The sequence below is a fragment of the Fusarium proliferatum genome (assembly GCF_900067095.1).
Source record: "Fusarium proliferatum ET1 genome assembly, contig: FPRO_scaffold005, whole genome shotgun sequence".
NCBI lineage: Eukaryota > Fungi > Ascomycota > Sordariomycetes > Hypocreales > Nectriaceae > Fusarium > Fusarium proliferatum.
This window is the reverse complement of record NW_022194794.1, coordinates 896,275-911,334: the sequence shown is the minus strand read 5'-3', so window position 1 is coordinate 911,334 and position 15,060 is coordinate 896,275. Positions and strand designations below refer to the sequence as shown.

Genomic DNA, 15,060 nt, shown 5'->3' with positions numbered 1-15,060 from the left:
GTTATTGATGGAATTGGTGATGGGTCGATTTGTCGAGGGGCGGATGTTGTTGATTATGGCGTCTACGCTTGCTCTGACAGGAGCTGGCCTGGGACTGAAGTGCACTGGACCTGAGCTTGCAGGGCGCGGATTAGGTCGTTTCGAATGGGGAGCCAGTATCCACTAGCAGCAACCCCACGCTTGAATCATCATAGGTCACGTGGAAGAAGTCCCCCCGGGCCGCATATCCCCGCTTTGGGCAAGTGACGTGGGAATGGCCTTCAGACTCGAGTTCTAAATAGTTGACAGAGAAGTTTAGACAATAATAGGATATTTTATGATATCCTAGCAACAGCTTAGCTGTGCTATTTGACTCTTTTCATTTATTCTCCCATCTAATGTAAGGTCTAAGTCTTCTGGCATCTTCAGGCCCCGTTAACGAGCGTGACGCCATCCCCCATTATTGAATCTCCACAGTCTGGAAGTGACAAACTCATTGCTTTACTGGAGTTCTGTCTGGTGAATCGTGATATAAGCTCTGAGCCACAGATATCAACTGCAAATAACACATCTGGCTCACCATTCAGGCATTGCATAACAATGCCGACCAATTGCTACAGCATAAATGCATATAAAGAAATGCGACAACTATATCAGCTCGTTTAATCACTTACTACCTTACTCACCATTCTTACTCTCGATATATTTGGAATATGGCAATATTTTCAAGACTGTCTCGTTTCTTTCGTCCCTCACGAATATCTCGTCCACCGCCGCGTCCAAAGCGATTAGCACCACCGGCAGACTCTCAACTAAACGGCCAATACCCATCTCATGAGGAAATGCTTCGATCCATGTATAAATCTGCAGTTGCCCGGGATGCCGCATGTAAGTCTTTCCCCTAATATAGCAAACCAGTAACTCACATATCTGAGATAGACGCCAAAAGGTCCTGGTTCTCAAAAATGTTCGGACCACCACCCGGACCATAAAACTTTGGACTGCGATTCCAAGTCACAATAAGACTCGGGTAGGTTGCCATGATTCTAGGGTTCTTTTTTATGAATCTAGGTTGACATCCTTTCATAAGGTCTGAAGCTTTCTTACTCCATGATGACTGGTGTCCCAACTGTGGAGATCCAATATTGGGGGCATCTGGTTTGGGAAAAAGACTCCCCCGAAAACATGGCCGAGAATATCACCGTTGAACCGCGCCATTCAGAATCCCCGGGGAGTCTTTGTTAGTTAGCTATCTATCTTTTTTCTTCTATCGCTAGCCTCGGCTTCTAGCAGTAATAAATTAAAGCTGAACCCTTCTCTAAATCTTCCTTGACTCTCATCAACCCCTCATTCACTTTAAATTGTCACCCCACTATCATCATGCCTGATCAAATTCTTGACGACATTTCTCACCGTCGATACAATCCTCTTACGGATTCATGGCTGCTTGTATCACCTCATCGCACGAAGCGACCTTGGCAGTGAGTTTCTCACGCTTCAATTAGGAATTGTCTGACATGAAATAGAGGCCAGCAAGAGGCCGCTGTCGCATCAAAGCTTCCAGAATATGACCCCAAAGTACGCCCATGACATCACATCATAACGACCCAATCCCCTGACAAAACCAGTGCTATCTCTGTCCCGGTAACCCACGAGCCGCTGGCGACCAAAATCCGAATTATGAGAAGACTTTTGCCTTTGTGAACGACTACAGCGCCGTCAAGCAAGAGCAGCCAGATTATGATGCGAACGCCTCATCCAATGACCTGGAATCTCTTCTGCTTCAAGCTCAGGGGGTCAAGGGCGTGTGCTACGTGCTCACTTTCTCACCCAAGCACCACGTCACACTTGCAGACATGACAGCTGAGGAGATTGTTCCCGTCATTGAGCACTGGACTCGAATCTACGCCAACCATCTGACACCGTCAAACCCCCGGGCCGCTGAAGCCGATAAGTTAGCCATTTCCATGCCAAAGGACGCTGCACCTTCTCCTGAGGAGCAGTATAGATATATGCAGATCTTTGAGAATAAGGGTGCTGCTATGGGCTGCTCTAACCCCCATCCTCATTGCCAGGTCTGGACTACATCAACCATGCCCGAGGAACCTGGCAAGGAGCTCGTACAAATGAGCAAATACCGAGATCAACACGGCGGCCGACATCTCTTGGGCGACTATGTTAAGCTTGAACTCGAGAAGCAAGAACGAGTTGTCTGGGAGAACGATGCTTTTGTGATTGTATGCCCCTGGTGGGCTGTGTGGCCTTTCGAGGTTCTTGTTCTTCCCAAGCGACACATCCGATCTCTTCTCGACTTTAAGCCCGAGGAGCGACTCCAATTCGCCGAAGCCATCCAAGAAGTCACCCGACGATACGATAACTTGTTCGAATGCAACTTTCCCTACAGTTCTGGTCTTCATCAGGCGCCTCTTGACGGAACACCAGAGGAGTTGGAAAGCGCATATTTCCATATGCACTTTTACCCACCTCTGCTGCGTTCAGCCACGGTCAAGAAGTTCCTCGTTGGATATGAGCTGCTAGCCGAGCCTCAACGTGATATCACTCCTGAGCAGGCCACAGTTCGGTTGAGGAATTGTGGAGGAGAGCTATATCGCAAGAATCTATAGGCATAGAGCCCGGGCATTAAAACATTAAAATCTAAACTTTTTATCTAACAACAAGTTGCCGTTATGCCGATTTCAAGGCATCTAGTATTTGCCTGCCATGTGTATATTACATTCACCGCCACTCACCAGTCGCACCACTTGTCGCATGATTTAGTTATACTCGACATAGTAGTCACGGACAAGGGGCATCCAGATAAGAGAGATGGAAGCCAGAGTGAAAGGGAAGTACTGAGGGAGGCCAAAAGTCATGGTCTTGAAAACGAAGAGCTCACTGGCAAAATGCCCCAGGGCGACAATGTAAGTCCAGTAAGCAATGGTGTAAACAGGACCAATGTGGAGGTTATAAGCTGCGTAGCATCGAACAACGCAAGTGATAAGAGTCCAGGTACCGAAAAGTCTTCCAGCAAGGGGAGTAAGCTGATCGGTAGCCTTGGGGTCGTTCTGAGCGGGAACAAGCTTGTTGATCTGATCCTCTGGCTCGAACTTGTCTGTCTTGGGAGGGAGCTTGGGGTTGCGGACGAATTTGCCGTTGTAGACTCGTCGGGAGAAGTGTAGGGTTGTATACGTCTGCAGCGAGTTTCCGATCGAAATGATGGACAGCTAGAGCGAGGGGTCAGCATCTTATTTGGTTCTTGGGTGTAGGGGGAGTGGCTCTTACGATGATCATGTAGTAGGGTAGAACACCCTTTGCTTCGGGGAGGATAGACTTGAGAATATCCATTTCGACGAAATTGAAGACAAGTGGAATCGAATAAGCGGGAATCAGAGAATCTCAACAACTGTTATTGCGGTGGTTGCAATGCAGTTGTAGAAGTAAAATGGCGGGTTGAGATTGGTGTAAGACGAGCTGGATGGTCGGGCTGTTTTTGGTGGGAGAGAGGGACCTGTAATCGGGGACCAAAGGCCGGAGAAGCTTGGACCAACTCAACAACGTCAGGGGTAATACCACCTAAAAATTCAATTCAATTAATTGTCCGGCCTGAGAGCCAAGACCCAGTTCAAGAGCCGAGGGGCATCCATCCATAGTGTATTTATCTTGTGATTGTCGCCTTTTCTTCCTTTCCTCTTCCTTCTCTTCACATAGGCGGCTTGTTTTGTTGCACTCTTCAAATATGGACGCCATTACAAACTTCCTCCATAATGTACCGCAGCCTCTTCAGTGGGGTCTTGCTGGTATTGGTGCTCTCTTCTTGGGATCCAAGATTCTGAGCTATCTCCAGCTTGTCCTCAGCGCTTTCGTGCTTGGAGGCACCAACGTATGTCCTTTTACAACCCCCAGCTGGACTCCACTAACAATCCCGTCTATAGCTCCGCAAGTATGGAAAGCCTGGCACTTGGGCCGTCATCACCGGTGCCTCTGATGGCCTCGGCAAGGAATATGCTCTGCAGCTCGCTGCCAAGGGCTTCAACCTCGTCCTCGTTTCCCGAACCCTGTCCAAGCTCGAGAGCCTCTCTGCCGAGATTCAACAGAAGTACCCTGGAAAGGGTCTGCAAGTCAAGGTTCTTGACATGGACTTCTCCCAAAACAACGATGCCGACTACGAGCGTTTGAGCGAGCTGATTTCTGGTCTTGATGTTGGTATTCTCATCAACAACGTTGGCCAGAGCCACAGCATCCCCGTTTCTTTCCTCGAGACCACCAAGGAGGAGCTTCAGAACATTGTCACCATCAATTGCATTGGTACTCTCCGAGTTACTCAGGTCGTTGCTCCTATTCTGAAGCAGCGAAAGCGCGGTCTTATCCTCACCATGGGATCTTTCGGTGGCTGGACTCCTACTCCTCTCTTGGCGACATACTCTGGTAGCAAGGCTTTCCTCCAGCAGTGGAGCAACGCACTCTCCGCTGAGCTTGCTGACCACAAAGTCGATGTCTACCTTGTCCTGAGCCACCTTGTCACCACCGCCATGAGCAAGGTCCGCCGCCCTAGTCTTCTTGTTCCCAACGCTCGCAACTTTGTCAAGGCTACTCTTGGCAAGATTGGACTCGGTGGTTATCAGACTGCCCCCAACACTTATACTCCTTGGTGGAGCCATGCTTTCATGCTGTGGTTCATTGAGAACATTCCTGGTGCTAATGGTCCAATCACTATTTTCTTCAACAAGAGGATGCACGAGGACATTCGACGCAGAGCTCTCCGCAAGGCTGCTCGCGATGCTAAGAAGCAGTAAACGAAGGATGAAATAAGAGAAAGGAAGTGAGAAGCCAGGGAATACTAGGAATATAATCGAAAAGGAGGAATATAACAGCTGTGGAGGTAAACTCAGCTGTCATGAGAGCTAGTTTGTGGTATGACAACCGTAATGTATACAGATTATGCAACCGCCTCAAAGCGTGAAGTACAGGGTCAGTAACGTCAGACATTCCTTCATGTTTGCCGTGCATATATGGCAACGTTGGCTTGCGGAACAAAGAGACCTGTGCATTGTACTACCTGAGCTACATGTATTTGCCCAGGAACAAAAATTATCATATTCTGGTGTGGATTTGTCTAAGTACCTAGAGCAGAAAGGTGGATCAAGAATTTGCGTGCTAACAGACCAGTACATTGGCTCAGAGAGTTAGTCGTTGGATGAGTATATGTAGATATAATTAATAAGTAAACAATTACATTGTCTTCAGCTTCATTAATTTTGTAAGATTGATTCTCAGTGATTTAGAGCTTTCATGACGCGTGGTTACTCTGCTCTCAGCCTTGCACCAAAACGGTCCTAGCGCCACGCCCCAGTCGCGAAAAATCCGTGCTCCATATCCAGCCTCCCCAAGCTCTCGTCAAATTGTTTATCACCTTCAAAGCGTACTTCTCTCTCTATAGACTCTATCTCAAACCCGACGACGACGCGACGAAAGCGAAAACCCCCCACGAGGTTTACCACGCTATTACGAGGGACTGGGATATTGATCGCAATTCCATCCACGCGCCTTGAGTCCGTCACTTTTGATGATCCGCGATCTGCCTACAGCGGTATAGCAACGAAATTGGTGAAGCTACGCAGGCCCGCCGAGGGCTTCGATATTACTGCCCATAATGTCGTTTCCACAAACAACTCCGGTCCGGCCAGTTCCAGGCGCCTTCTTGAATACGCCGGCCGTCGCCTCGAGGTTTCAGTCGGGCTCTGATTCTGTGCGCCGACAGCTCTTCACTGGCAACGATAGCAACCAGGCCGTCTCGCATAAGAGCTCGGCGCCTGTCTCGTCATCGCGAAGTGTCACAGCTACTGCGCCATCTGCACCAAGGGCAACTAGCAACGATAATCTGATTGTCCCTACTGCGCTGCCACCTCTTCGATCCGAAAATGTCCCCCCCGTTGTCAAGGCGGCCAGGGCCATCAATGCCTGTCTCCAGTCTGATGGCCGGTATCCCGACTTGGATTCATACTGTCGACGTAGGTTACAAGAGATTGGATGCGAAGAAACCAGCTAACAAGGACCAGAGGGCGCGTCGTCCGACTACGACCTTGAAAATACCGATTCTGCGATGGCCCCCTTCCACAAAACTCAGATGTACCCCATTCCGAACCAAGTCTTCGACCATTACAACGCTGGCGAGCTTCAGACTCTGATGGGACTCTTTGCTGAGATCAACCACGCCTGGGTCGTTATTGATAACTCGCTGTTCCTATGGGACTACACACACCCTGACCCCGAGCTGATCGGGTTCGAGGACCAACCACATACTATCCAAGCTGTCGCGCTCGTGCCTCCTAAACCAGGCATTTTCGTCAACACCATCACACACATCCTCGTTGTTGCGACTTCTTCAGACATTGTTTTGCTAGGTGTCTCGGCCACCGCTACCCCTTCAGGCTCCAAGACAGTATCTCTTTACCAAACGAAAATGCAGCTCCCCCTTCGTGGTACCGACGTCCGTGTTATTACTGGATCTGCCAACGGTCGAATCTTCTTTGGAGGAAGCAACGACATCGACATTAATGAACTTTACTATCAATCTGAGGAGAAGTGGTTTTCAAATAGGTGCGGTAAGATCAACCATACGAATCCCGGCTGGTCCTCAGTTGTCACACTGCAAGGTGGATTCTGGTCTCATAAGACCCCCGAACACCTTGTTGATATCGTGATCGACGATTCGAGAAACCTCGTGTATACCCTCTCGAGCCGATCGACCATCCGAACATACCATATGGAAGGCCCCGACCGACTGAACAAGGTTATTGAGAAGGAGAAGGTCCACTGTCTTCGCGACATTGCTCACATGATCAACCAATCTAGGTTGTTGAGTGACCAAGTCAGCATTGTCTCGATCAGCCCTATCTCCAAGCAGGAAGCGGCCAAGCTTCACTTGATGGCTCTGACAAACACCGGGTGCCGTCTATTCTTCAGCGCGACCAGTGCTGCATCCTACATTTACGGTTCCTCGACAAACCTGGCACCCCAAAGTATGCAGGTCCAGTTCATCAAGTTCCCTCCTGGACAAACCTCTCGTCGGTCTACTTACCCTGGTTCCGAGTCGATCACTGATTCCGAATCCACCTCGCTGTCCTACAGCCGACAAGGTGCTCGATTTGCCCCTGGATATTTCTTGGATTTTGTGAGCAAAGAATCTAATCCCAATGAGGATACCCTCTTTGTTTCTGGACCTGAGACGGGACGTCTTAAGAACACGTCCCCGACATCTCCTTTCAAATACCATGAATCTGCCAGCTGGATTGACATTGGCAGCCGAGCTGAAGCTGTTGGATTAATCACAAAACCTTTCGCAGCGGCACCACAACCACTTGGCTTCGGTAATGAGTTGGCTGTGCAATTCGACGATGCGCCTAGCGAATTCGCAATTCTCACCAACACTGGTGTACACATCGTTCGACGAAGGCGCTTTGTGGATATCTTTGCTTCTGCTATTCGAGGTGCTGTTGGAGATGAGGGGTTGGAACTGGTCTGCCGCCGCTTTATTAACAATTATGGTCGCGTGGAGACTGTTACTACCGCTCTGGCTGTTGCTTGTGGTCACGGAGGTGACTCTAAACCTGGTGCAGCTCGTGCTATCGACCAGGCAACTGAAGATCGAGCACGATCCGTATTTGTCGACTTTGGTGGGCAGCCTACGATGGCCGAAACCGACAGCTCATCCCTTACAACCGATTCCATTAACCTCTCGTCCCGACACGACGCTCTAGCTCTGTATCTTTCCCGACTGGTACGCCAGTTGTGGAAGTCAGTAGTCATCGCTCCGGGTGTTTCTCCTAATGGCGGTGTCACCATCGGTTCTACAATTCCCCTTTCCAAGTTGAATACTGTTCAGGAGAACTTGGAGCGTCTAAGGAGGTTCCTTGATACCAACCGTGGCCTCATCCAAGGCTTGTCTGGCCCATCTGACCTCCAACATGTATCTAGTCGCCAGGAGGAAGTTGCTCTTCAGGCCGAACATCAAGCCCTTCATGCTCTTCAGAAGCTGATGGAGAGCATCTCGGAGGGTATCTCGTTTGTGCTTATGCTATTCGATGAGCGGGTTGCTGATATCTACACTCGCCTCGACGCTACAGCTCAACAACAACTCAAGGAGCTGACATACGAGAAGCTCTTTTCTCAAACTGACGGCAAGGACCTTGCTAAGCTGCTCGTTAAGGCCATTGTTAACCGCAATATCGAGAGTGGCTCCAACGTTGAAACTGTTGCTGACGCCCTTCGAAGGAGATGCGGCAGCTTCTGTAGCCCAGATGATGTCGTTACTTTCAAAGCCCAGGAGCAGCTTAAGCGGGCTTCTGACCAACCTCTTCAGACCAACCAGTCGCGAAGCCTACTCCATGAGAGCTTGAGGCTCTTTGAGAAGGTTGCTGGTAGCCTCACTTTTGCCAACCTTCAGAGTGCTGTGGAACAGTATATCGCCCTCAAGTACTATGCCGGTGCTATCCAGCTGTGCCTTGTGGTCGCCCGGGAGAAGGACAGGGGTAACACAGCTCTGTCCTGGGTCAACGACGGCAAGCCCTCCGGAGACCCTCGTGCCAATGCTTTCAATGATCGCAAGCGGTGTTACGACATGATCCATGACGTTCTGAGTCACTTGGACGCTGCATCAAGCAGTGAGCCTGAAATGGTCGATGGCAGGCTGACGTTGATTGCTACCAAGAGGCTTGAGGCCTACGAGGTGGTGAACGGGTCGGATGACGAGGTGTTCCACTTTGACCTCTATGAATGGTACATCCAACAAGGCTGGACAGATCGAATTTTGGCTATCGACTCACCCCACGTTATTACTTTCCTCCAGCGACTTGCTGGTACAAACATTGAGCATGCTGACCTGCTCTGCCGGTTCTACACCAACCGAAGTCGATTCTTTGATGCAGCCGAGGTGCAGGCGGAGCTTGCCAACTCCGACTTCCCCATCAGTATCAAAGACCGAATCAGATTGCTCAGCTTGGCCAAGGCGAATGCCAACGTTTCAACGACTGGTGTTAGCCGACAGCAACAGCAGCTGCTGAACCACAGTGTCACAGAGCTGCTTGAGATTGCCCACATCCAGGATGATCTCCTGGAACGTTTGAGAGCTGACGACCGTATCGACCCTGAGAGAGCCCTCGAGATTGAGGAAGCTCTCAAGGGCAAGATCCAGGGACTCTCCGAGGTAGGTTTCAACTGTTCTCCCTTAGCCAATGATGATTACTCACATGCTGCAGCTCTTCAACGACTATGCCGACCAAGCCGGTTACTACGACCTTTGCCTGCTCATCTACCATGTTGCTGATTACCGCAACCATATGACGATTTCGGGTACATGGAGCAACCTGATTCAACAGACACACGATGAGGTCATGTCTCGCCTAGAGAACTCAGAACCAGGAATGCCATCGCCCCCTTTGCCTTACGAGTCTGTGACCAGCAAGATCCAAAACATCGCCCACCGCACATCCCTCGACAGCTTCATCTTCCCCATCCAAGACCTACTTCCTGAGCTCTGCCGTTACGCAGTGGCTTACCAACAAGATGCTACAATCGGCGCTGATCCCACCTGGCCCGTCCAACTATTCCTTACGTTGGGCGTCTCGCATGACATGATTGTCCGTGTTCTGGAGGGCGTTTTCGATAGTCAAGACTACGGCTTCAGTGGATCTGTGCGAAACCGCATGATTGAACTCATCGTTTATGTGGTCAACGACTGGGTGGCTGAAGCCCGTCGACGTGGAGGTGCCGGAAAGGGTGGTGCTATTGGCCCCTCTGTAGCCGACCTCCTCAAGAGATGCGACGCCGCCCTGCCACCACCCGGACATGGAAACAACGCCGGCGGTGCAGACCTTGCTGATGTCAGGCGAGTTCTCAAGCTGCTGAAGAGAGAGGTGGATGGTTTGTCACAACGGGTTCCGACGGGAAGCCTCAGATTTGCATAGGTAGCGAGCTGAGGGCATGAGAATGGATGGAGAGAGAAGCAAGCATCAGTGAGTTAGAGTCTAGAGAATTGGGAAGCTTTGAGTAGTTGGTAGTTGGGGGTGCGCGGCCACATGTTTTTGTCAAGGATGATGGATATGCTATGCTATAGGCGCCAATTGTCATGAGGGTGCGTTGTACTGTACAGGTCCAAAGGGTTTTTCTCGTTTTTTTTACACATGTAATTATTAAACAAGACATGGGGGGTTTGATAAAAACGGCGCCCCTTTGAAAAGAATGGAAAGAAATGCAACAGCGAAGCGATATCTTTACCTACCTATATCAGGCTGCGTCTCATTAACAGAGCGGTGTCGCCGACATCCCCAGTGATATTGTCACCAGCACTCTAATGATTCAGCATGGGTGTACAGTAGCACAAGGCAACGACAGTGTATGCAGCGCTACGTTGACTGCAATGCCGCTCGCCCTGTATAGTGAGACTTGGAGGCGGTGGGAGGTGGTATTGGTGCGTGAGGCCTGCATGGTTGTTCGCCTCACTTTGGGGGGACAGGACCAGGGCGAAGGGCAACACGCCACGCTTGAAAGCGAGTCGTAGCAAAAGGGCCTCACTGCGTTTGGAGCGGGCTTAGGGGATTGTTTTGGGGGGCGAGGGAATTTGGATATATAAGATTGAGAGGCTGTGGTGTTGTTGTCAAGGCAGACTTCAACAATCTTTTGTCTCTTAGTATGGGGAGCAGTATTTTATAACTCGGCTCTCGAACACCAAACAATTTCTCTATAACACAACTCGTCTCGACGACTTGACATTTACGACTCCAACTTCACTATGACTTGAAACACTCAACGACTTCTTTCCTTTCCTCTGTCCAGGAGCTGGTCTCCTACATACAACCCACCAACGCAATGAATCATCAGCAATGATATCAAATACGTTTCACCACGCTTCGAGCGTGAGTCTTTAACCCAGCGCAAGCAAGCATAATAAATAAAAAATACACGAAAACTGCTACGCTGGGTACCACGTTCCAGACCAACCGTTCGCGAGAACCTTCAACTGCACAAACATCGCTTGGGTTGGTCGGCCATACTACCAATGCCGGGATATGGTTTCAAAAAAGGGGAGAGCATTCTGTATTTCAGTCCAGGGCGGGGATGAAGATACTTGATGGGAAAATGGGGGAGGTCATTCTTTATAGATGGGAGGTATTCTGGGGGGAGTGCCATAACTAGAAGGGTTAGTTAGATGGGGGTGGAGGGCAAAAGCGGTCATTTTAATGTATTCTAGAAGATACAGTGTCGTTCGTTTTGTATACACTTAATATTGTATTATATAAAATGTGTATTAGAGGGTGGCTGCTTTATTAAGTTGTTCTTCTTTATCACAACCAATTTGTTTCTTGTTTCTAGTCGTCAACATATCTTGAGTTTTAGCATGAATATGAAAGACCAAGCTCCTATTCCTCTCAACCTTGGACTGAGTTACTCAACTCGCCCAGTCATACAAATCACCTTGAACTCAATACCCCATCCCTTGCCCTCATGCTTCTCCACCAAATGCCTCCTCAACAACTCCTTAACCTCCTCCAGCGAATGCTCCCTCTGCACTTCCTCACTCCACCAAGTCTTCATCAACCAGCCCAGCATCATGCCAAACTGCAGAATATAATCCTCCGCACTTTCAATAGTGTAACTGTCATCGTGCGCAGTCACTTTCACATCTTGAAACCCTTCTTTCTTTAAGTGTTCTTCGATCCATGCGGGGTTTGTCCAGTCGCCTTGATCGTGCATTTGCATCTTCATGACTTCGGGGAGTTTGGCTTCAAAGGGGAATGACGCGAATGCTGTGCGTATATCGGGGAGCCAGAATGTGTTGTCTTTGTGGAATGTTGTTGCGCCGAAGATACCTCCTGACTTGAGGATGCGTTTGGCGTCTGGACATGTTAGTTCTGTTCTGAGGAGTTTCGAAGGAGACTTACCAGCAAGAACAGCATTCGGATCAGGGATGACATGGAGTGCTAGACCAAGACCAACATGCGTGAAAGAATTCTCGGGGAGTCCAGTGTTCTGTATATCTCGTCAGTGTCTGGGCATCCTATGGTGTAAGTCAACTCACCGTCGCATCCAGCTTCTTAATTTCCGTATTGACCCATCCTTCTGTATCAAGCCTCTTCTTAGCCACACTGACCATACCATCCGAAGCATCAGCACATAAAAACGTGCTCTTCTCAAGGATATCCTTAGGCAAAGCCTGCTGGACCGCATGTGTCAAGACACCACTTCCACAAGCATTATCCAGAAACTTCACAGGCATCGAGGTCTTTTCAGATATCCCCATTTGTGTAGGAAGAGGCTTGATTAGGTGTGGCATCATAGTCTTTGAAGCGTACAGCATCTGAGCTTCCATGGTAGCGCTGTCATAGTGCTCTCTCAGAGTCTTGAGGGCGTTTGCGGTGTCTGAGGAAGTCATTCTGATGAATCGAGGGGTTCTTGTTATAATTGGCCGTAGTAGTTTGATCATGAAATTAGTTTGGGTTGTCGGTATCAATATGTTCAGTTCGTGAAGGGTTATATATGAGTCTGTTGGGAAGTTTCCGAAAAGTCACCGCTGGACGGAGACTAACTCGGAGCCTTCATCGGTACTTCCAGAGGTTTCGAATATTTATTATGAAGCCTGCATAATTTAGCATACATTTTATCATAGGGCATTGGTCAACAGCGAATGTTTGTGTGCGTATGCAAGTTTCTTGTGCCAGTTACAACAACTCCCTCCCATCATTGTTTAGAGTGACTCAGGGTCCCGTATCTGCAGATGTTTCCACCAATTCCTTACCTAGCTCCCCATTCTATACTAAGAAAAGACTGCTATTTTTACTGACTCTAATTCAATATCAAAGCATGTAAAGTATTTAATAAAGTTCATTGCAAATGCTTCCCTCTCTTGGCGCTGGAATGAAGTGACACGTGATACACTGTCGAGTCGAGTCCAGGGTGGCATCTTATCTCCACATAGTTAGCTTCAACCAGCTTCAACTCAACCCTCCACAGTTCGCCAAACGGACTTTCTTTCTTGATCGCAATGTTATGATCTTGATGCTTAATAGAGACGCTTCAAGTCGCCGAATAAACGAGGGTGGTTACTCATAAACCACTTCTTTGCGCCCTCGAATCACACCGCTATCATGATCGCTCCCATCGCCTGGGCCGTCGTCGCCCTGGGCGCATTAACGCCCCTCGTCACAGCGAACCCAGAAGATGGTCTTCCCTCATATCACTACGGCGCTCCCATTCCCGTAGAATGCATGAACCGTAACTCGTACGTACTATCACCCGATGGCAGCTACATCTCTAACACGGCGCAGAGAAACTGGCGAACATGTCGAAAACGAAAAGCACGAAATCGAGTGGAAGCCTTTCCCCATCTGCAACGAGACCGGCCGCTCTCTTGAATTCAACTACGGCACAGAAGGCGAAGTGAACTGCACGATAGCCATGATCGACGACCCCTTCTTCCACCTCCTCGAATTCTACATCCACTCCGATGCGCCTCTATCATGTCGTATCCCTGCACGTCCAGCGGCCGAAGTCGAAGTCGTTGGCGAGAAGGTCCCCGAACGCGAATACGTCCCTGTTGTTTTCGCTCTCGCGGGCACATTACAACTTAGCCATATACATATCAGCACGCATATGAACGTGTTACTACATAGCACACCGAAGCACCATACTCATGTTCACGACAGTGGTGTTTTGGATTCAGCGATTGCGTATAGTACTAGTCCGCTGCATCATCTACAGGGCTCGCATACACGAAAATTGGTCATTGGCGATCCATTACCGCTGAGCCTTTCAGTGCGATGGTTCCCTACACCAGCGCTGCCCAAGACAGAAGGAAAGGTAGAATGGCAGGGCCTAGGCGGTCATATTTACGCGAGCACTGTGTTCTACAGTCTCGTGTCCTTTGGCGCTGGTGTGTTGTGTGCTACTATGTACACTCTTGGTGTGATTCTGCCCAGAAGACTCAAGGGACGAGCTCTTGGGGGTGCGACGCCGCTGGGATATGGAGTGAACACTATGGGCAATGGATGGGGATACTCGAAGCAGAATAAGAGAATGGACTGAGGTCCAGGTTTTTATGTATAGTGCATTTATGGAGTCAGGGATGGATATGGGATTTCTGCAATGTAGAACAGTAATGTGAAAAGCCGGAGGCAACAGTCCACACCGACTATCTGTCATGCAAATGCCGTTCTGTGATTGTGTTCTCTATTGTGTCTTGGGCTTGATATCAGTGCTCACCCGGCGCAACAATCGTGTGTACATATCAACAGCCATAGCACCCGCTTGATCTCATTAGTGAACATCCCAACAAACAGGTGGGAACTTACGAATAAGCGCATAGGGGAAATACGTCCCCCAGACCAAATTCCTCTTATGGTCCTCGCTCACCAGCTCAGGCCCCATCTCCAACAGCTCAGCAACACAAGCCACAGAGCTCATGGCCGTCAAGCAGCCGTACGCCAAACCAGCGAGCTCAACAGGTCCAGATGAAGGCTTCTTAGCAGCGAGGTTCCGCACGATGTAAATAGCCAGAGGAAACTGGACAAAGATCTCAATGAAGAACATGCTACGGAACCAGGCGCCGTGGAACTTGTCTCCGAAGAAGGGGTCTCCTGAGAAGGAGAGATACTGTTCTTTGACGTTGGCTAGGAAGCGGAGAGGGGCATTGGGCGCAGAATAGATTGCTTCGGGGTAGAATTCAGTGAATTCGAGACCTGGGGATTGTTAGTGAGAGCCTTGGTTCGAGGTGAGGATGGGGTACGGACAAATCATGCCGATGAGTTGGAGTGAGATTATGACTAGATAGACCCAGTCGCGAGCTGCTTTTTGTGCCATTTTGCAAATTAGAACGAGTCAAGCGACATATAAATACAATACAAGGTGGTAATTGAGACGACGTTATACTGTTGTTTTTGTGTCAATGGCCTCTGGCTTTTGGTGCATGAATGTTTGAAGAGGGAGCTTGGTTGGGAAATGAAACATAATTCGGCGCCGGACCCTTGTTTCGTCCGGGCACATCCGGCCGAAGGTGCCCGTCACCAATGAACAACATAACACGGGCATGGG

The 15,060-nt window shown here is 49.4% G+C and overlaps 8 protein-coding genes across 8 annotated transcripts; 5 read left to right on the top strand and 3 right to left on the bottom strand.

Moving 5' to 3' along the window:
* Nucleotides 1-692: 692 nt before the first annotated feature.
* Nucleotides 693-971, top strand: FPRO_10573 (uncharacterized protein; the record flags this gene model as incomplete). The annotated part of the gene is made up of 2 exons (XM_031231551.1): nucleotides 693-867; nucleotides 919-971. 2 exons carry the CDS (start codon nucleotides 693-695, stop codon nucleotides 969-971), a joined length of 228 nt encoding a protein of 75 aa, XP_031081576.1.
* A 388-nt stretch (nucleotides 972-1,359) lies between these two features.
* FPRO_10572 (putative galactose-1-phosphate uridylyltransferase) lies at nucleotides 1,360-2,603 on the top strand (the record flags this gene model as incomplete). Its single annotated transcript, XM_031231549.1, has 3 exons — nucleotides 1,360-1,460; nucleotides 1,506-1,557; nucleotides 1,608-2,603. The coding sequence occupies 3 exons, from the start codon at nucleotides 1,360-1,362 to the stop codon at nucleotides 2,601-2,603; spliced, it is 1,149 nt and encodes a 382-aa protein (XP_031081575.1).
* Nucleotides 2,604-2,753: 150 nt separating this feature from the next.
* On the bottom strand, nucleotides 2,754-3,324 carry FPRO_10571 (putative ERG28-involved in synthesis of ergosterol; the record flags this gene model as incomplete). The annotated part of the gene is made up of 2 exons (XM_031231548.1): nucleotides 2,754-3,203; nucleotides 3,262-3,324. 2 exons carry the CDS (start codon nucleotides 3,322-3,324, stop codon nucleotides 2,754-2,756), a joined length of 513 nt encoding a protein of 170 aa, XP_031081574.1.
* A 391-nt stretch (nucleotides 3,325-3,715) lies between these two features.
* On the top strand, nucleotides 3,716-4,772 carry FPRO_10570 (uncharacterized protein; the record flags this gene model as incomplete). Its single annotated transcript, XM_031231547.1, has 2 exons — nucleotides 3,716-3,859; nucleotides 3,912-4,772. The coding sequence occupies 2 exons, from the start codon at nucleotides 3,716-3,718 to the stop codon at nucleotides 4,770-4,772; spliced, it is 1,005 nt and encodes a 334-aa protein (XP_031081573.1).
* Nucleotides 4,773-5,629: 857 nt separating this feature from the next.
* On the top strand, nucleotides 5,630-9,941 carry FPRO_10569 (related to NUP170-nuclear pore protein; the record flags this gene model as incomplete). Its single annotated transcript, XM_031231546.1, has 3 exons — nucleotides 5,630-5,987; nucleotides 6,036-9,181; nucleotides 9,234-9,941. 3 exons carry the CDS (start codon nucleotides 5,630-5,632, stop codon nucleotides 9,939-9,941), a joined length of 4,212 nt encoding a protein of 1,403 aa, XP_031081572.1.
* Nucleotides 9,942-11,418: 1,477 nt separating this feature from the next.
* On the bottom strand, nucleotides 11,419-12,406 carry FPRO_10568 (uncharacterized protein; the record flags this gene model as incomplete). Its single annotated transcript, XM_031231545.1, has 3 exons — nucleotides 11,419-11,870; nucleotides 11,916-12,003; nucleotides 12,053-12,406. 3 exons carry the CDS (start codon nucleotides 12,404-12,406, stop codon nucleotides 11,419-11,421), a joined length of 894 nt encoding a protein of 297 aa, XP_031081571.1.
* A 712-nt stretch (nucleotides 12,407-13,118) lies between these two features.
* On the top strand, nucleotides 13,119-14,055 carry FPRO_10567 (uncharacterized protein; the record flags this gene model as incomplete). Its single annotated transcript, XM_031231544.1, has 2 exons — nucleotides 13,119-13,252; nucleotides 13,299-14,055. The coding sequence occupies 2 exons, from the start codon at nucleotides 13,119-13,121 to the stop codon at nucleotides 14,053-14,055; spliced, it is 891 nt and encodes a 296-aa protein (XP_031081570.1).
* Nucleotides 14,056-14,199: 144 nt separating this feature from the next.
* FPRO_10566 (uncharacterized protein) lies at nucleotides 14,200-14,829 on the bottom strand (the record flags this gene model as incomplete). The annotated part of the gene is made up of 3 exons (XM_031231543.1): nucleotides 14,200-14,276; nucleotides 14,322-14,708; nucleotides 14,760-14,829. 3 exons carry the CDS (start codon nucleotides 14,827-14,829, stop codon nucleotides 14,200-14,202), a joined length of 534 nt encoding a protein of 177 aa, XP_031081569.1.
* Between the last annotated feature and the right edge of the window lie 231 nt (nucleotides 14,830-15,060).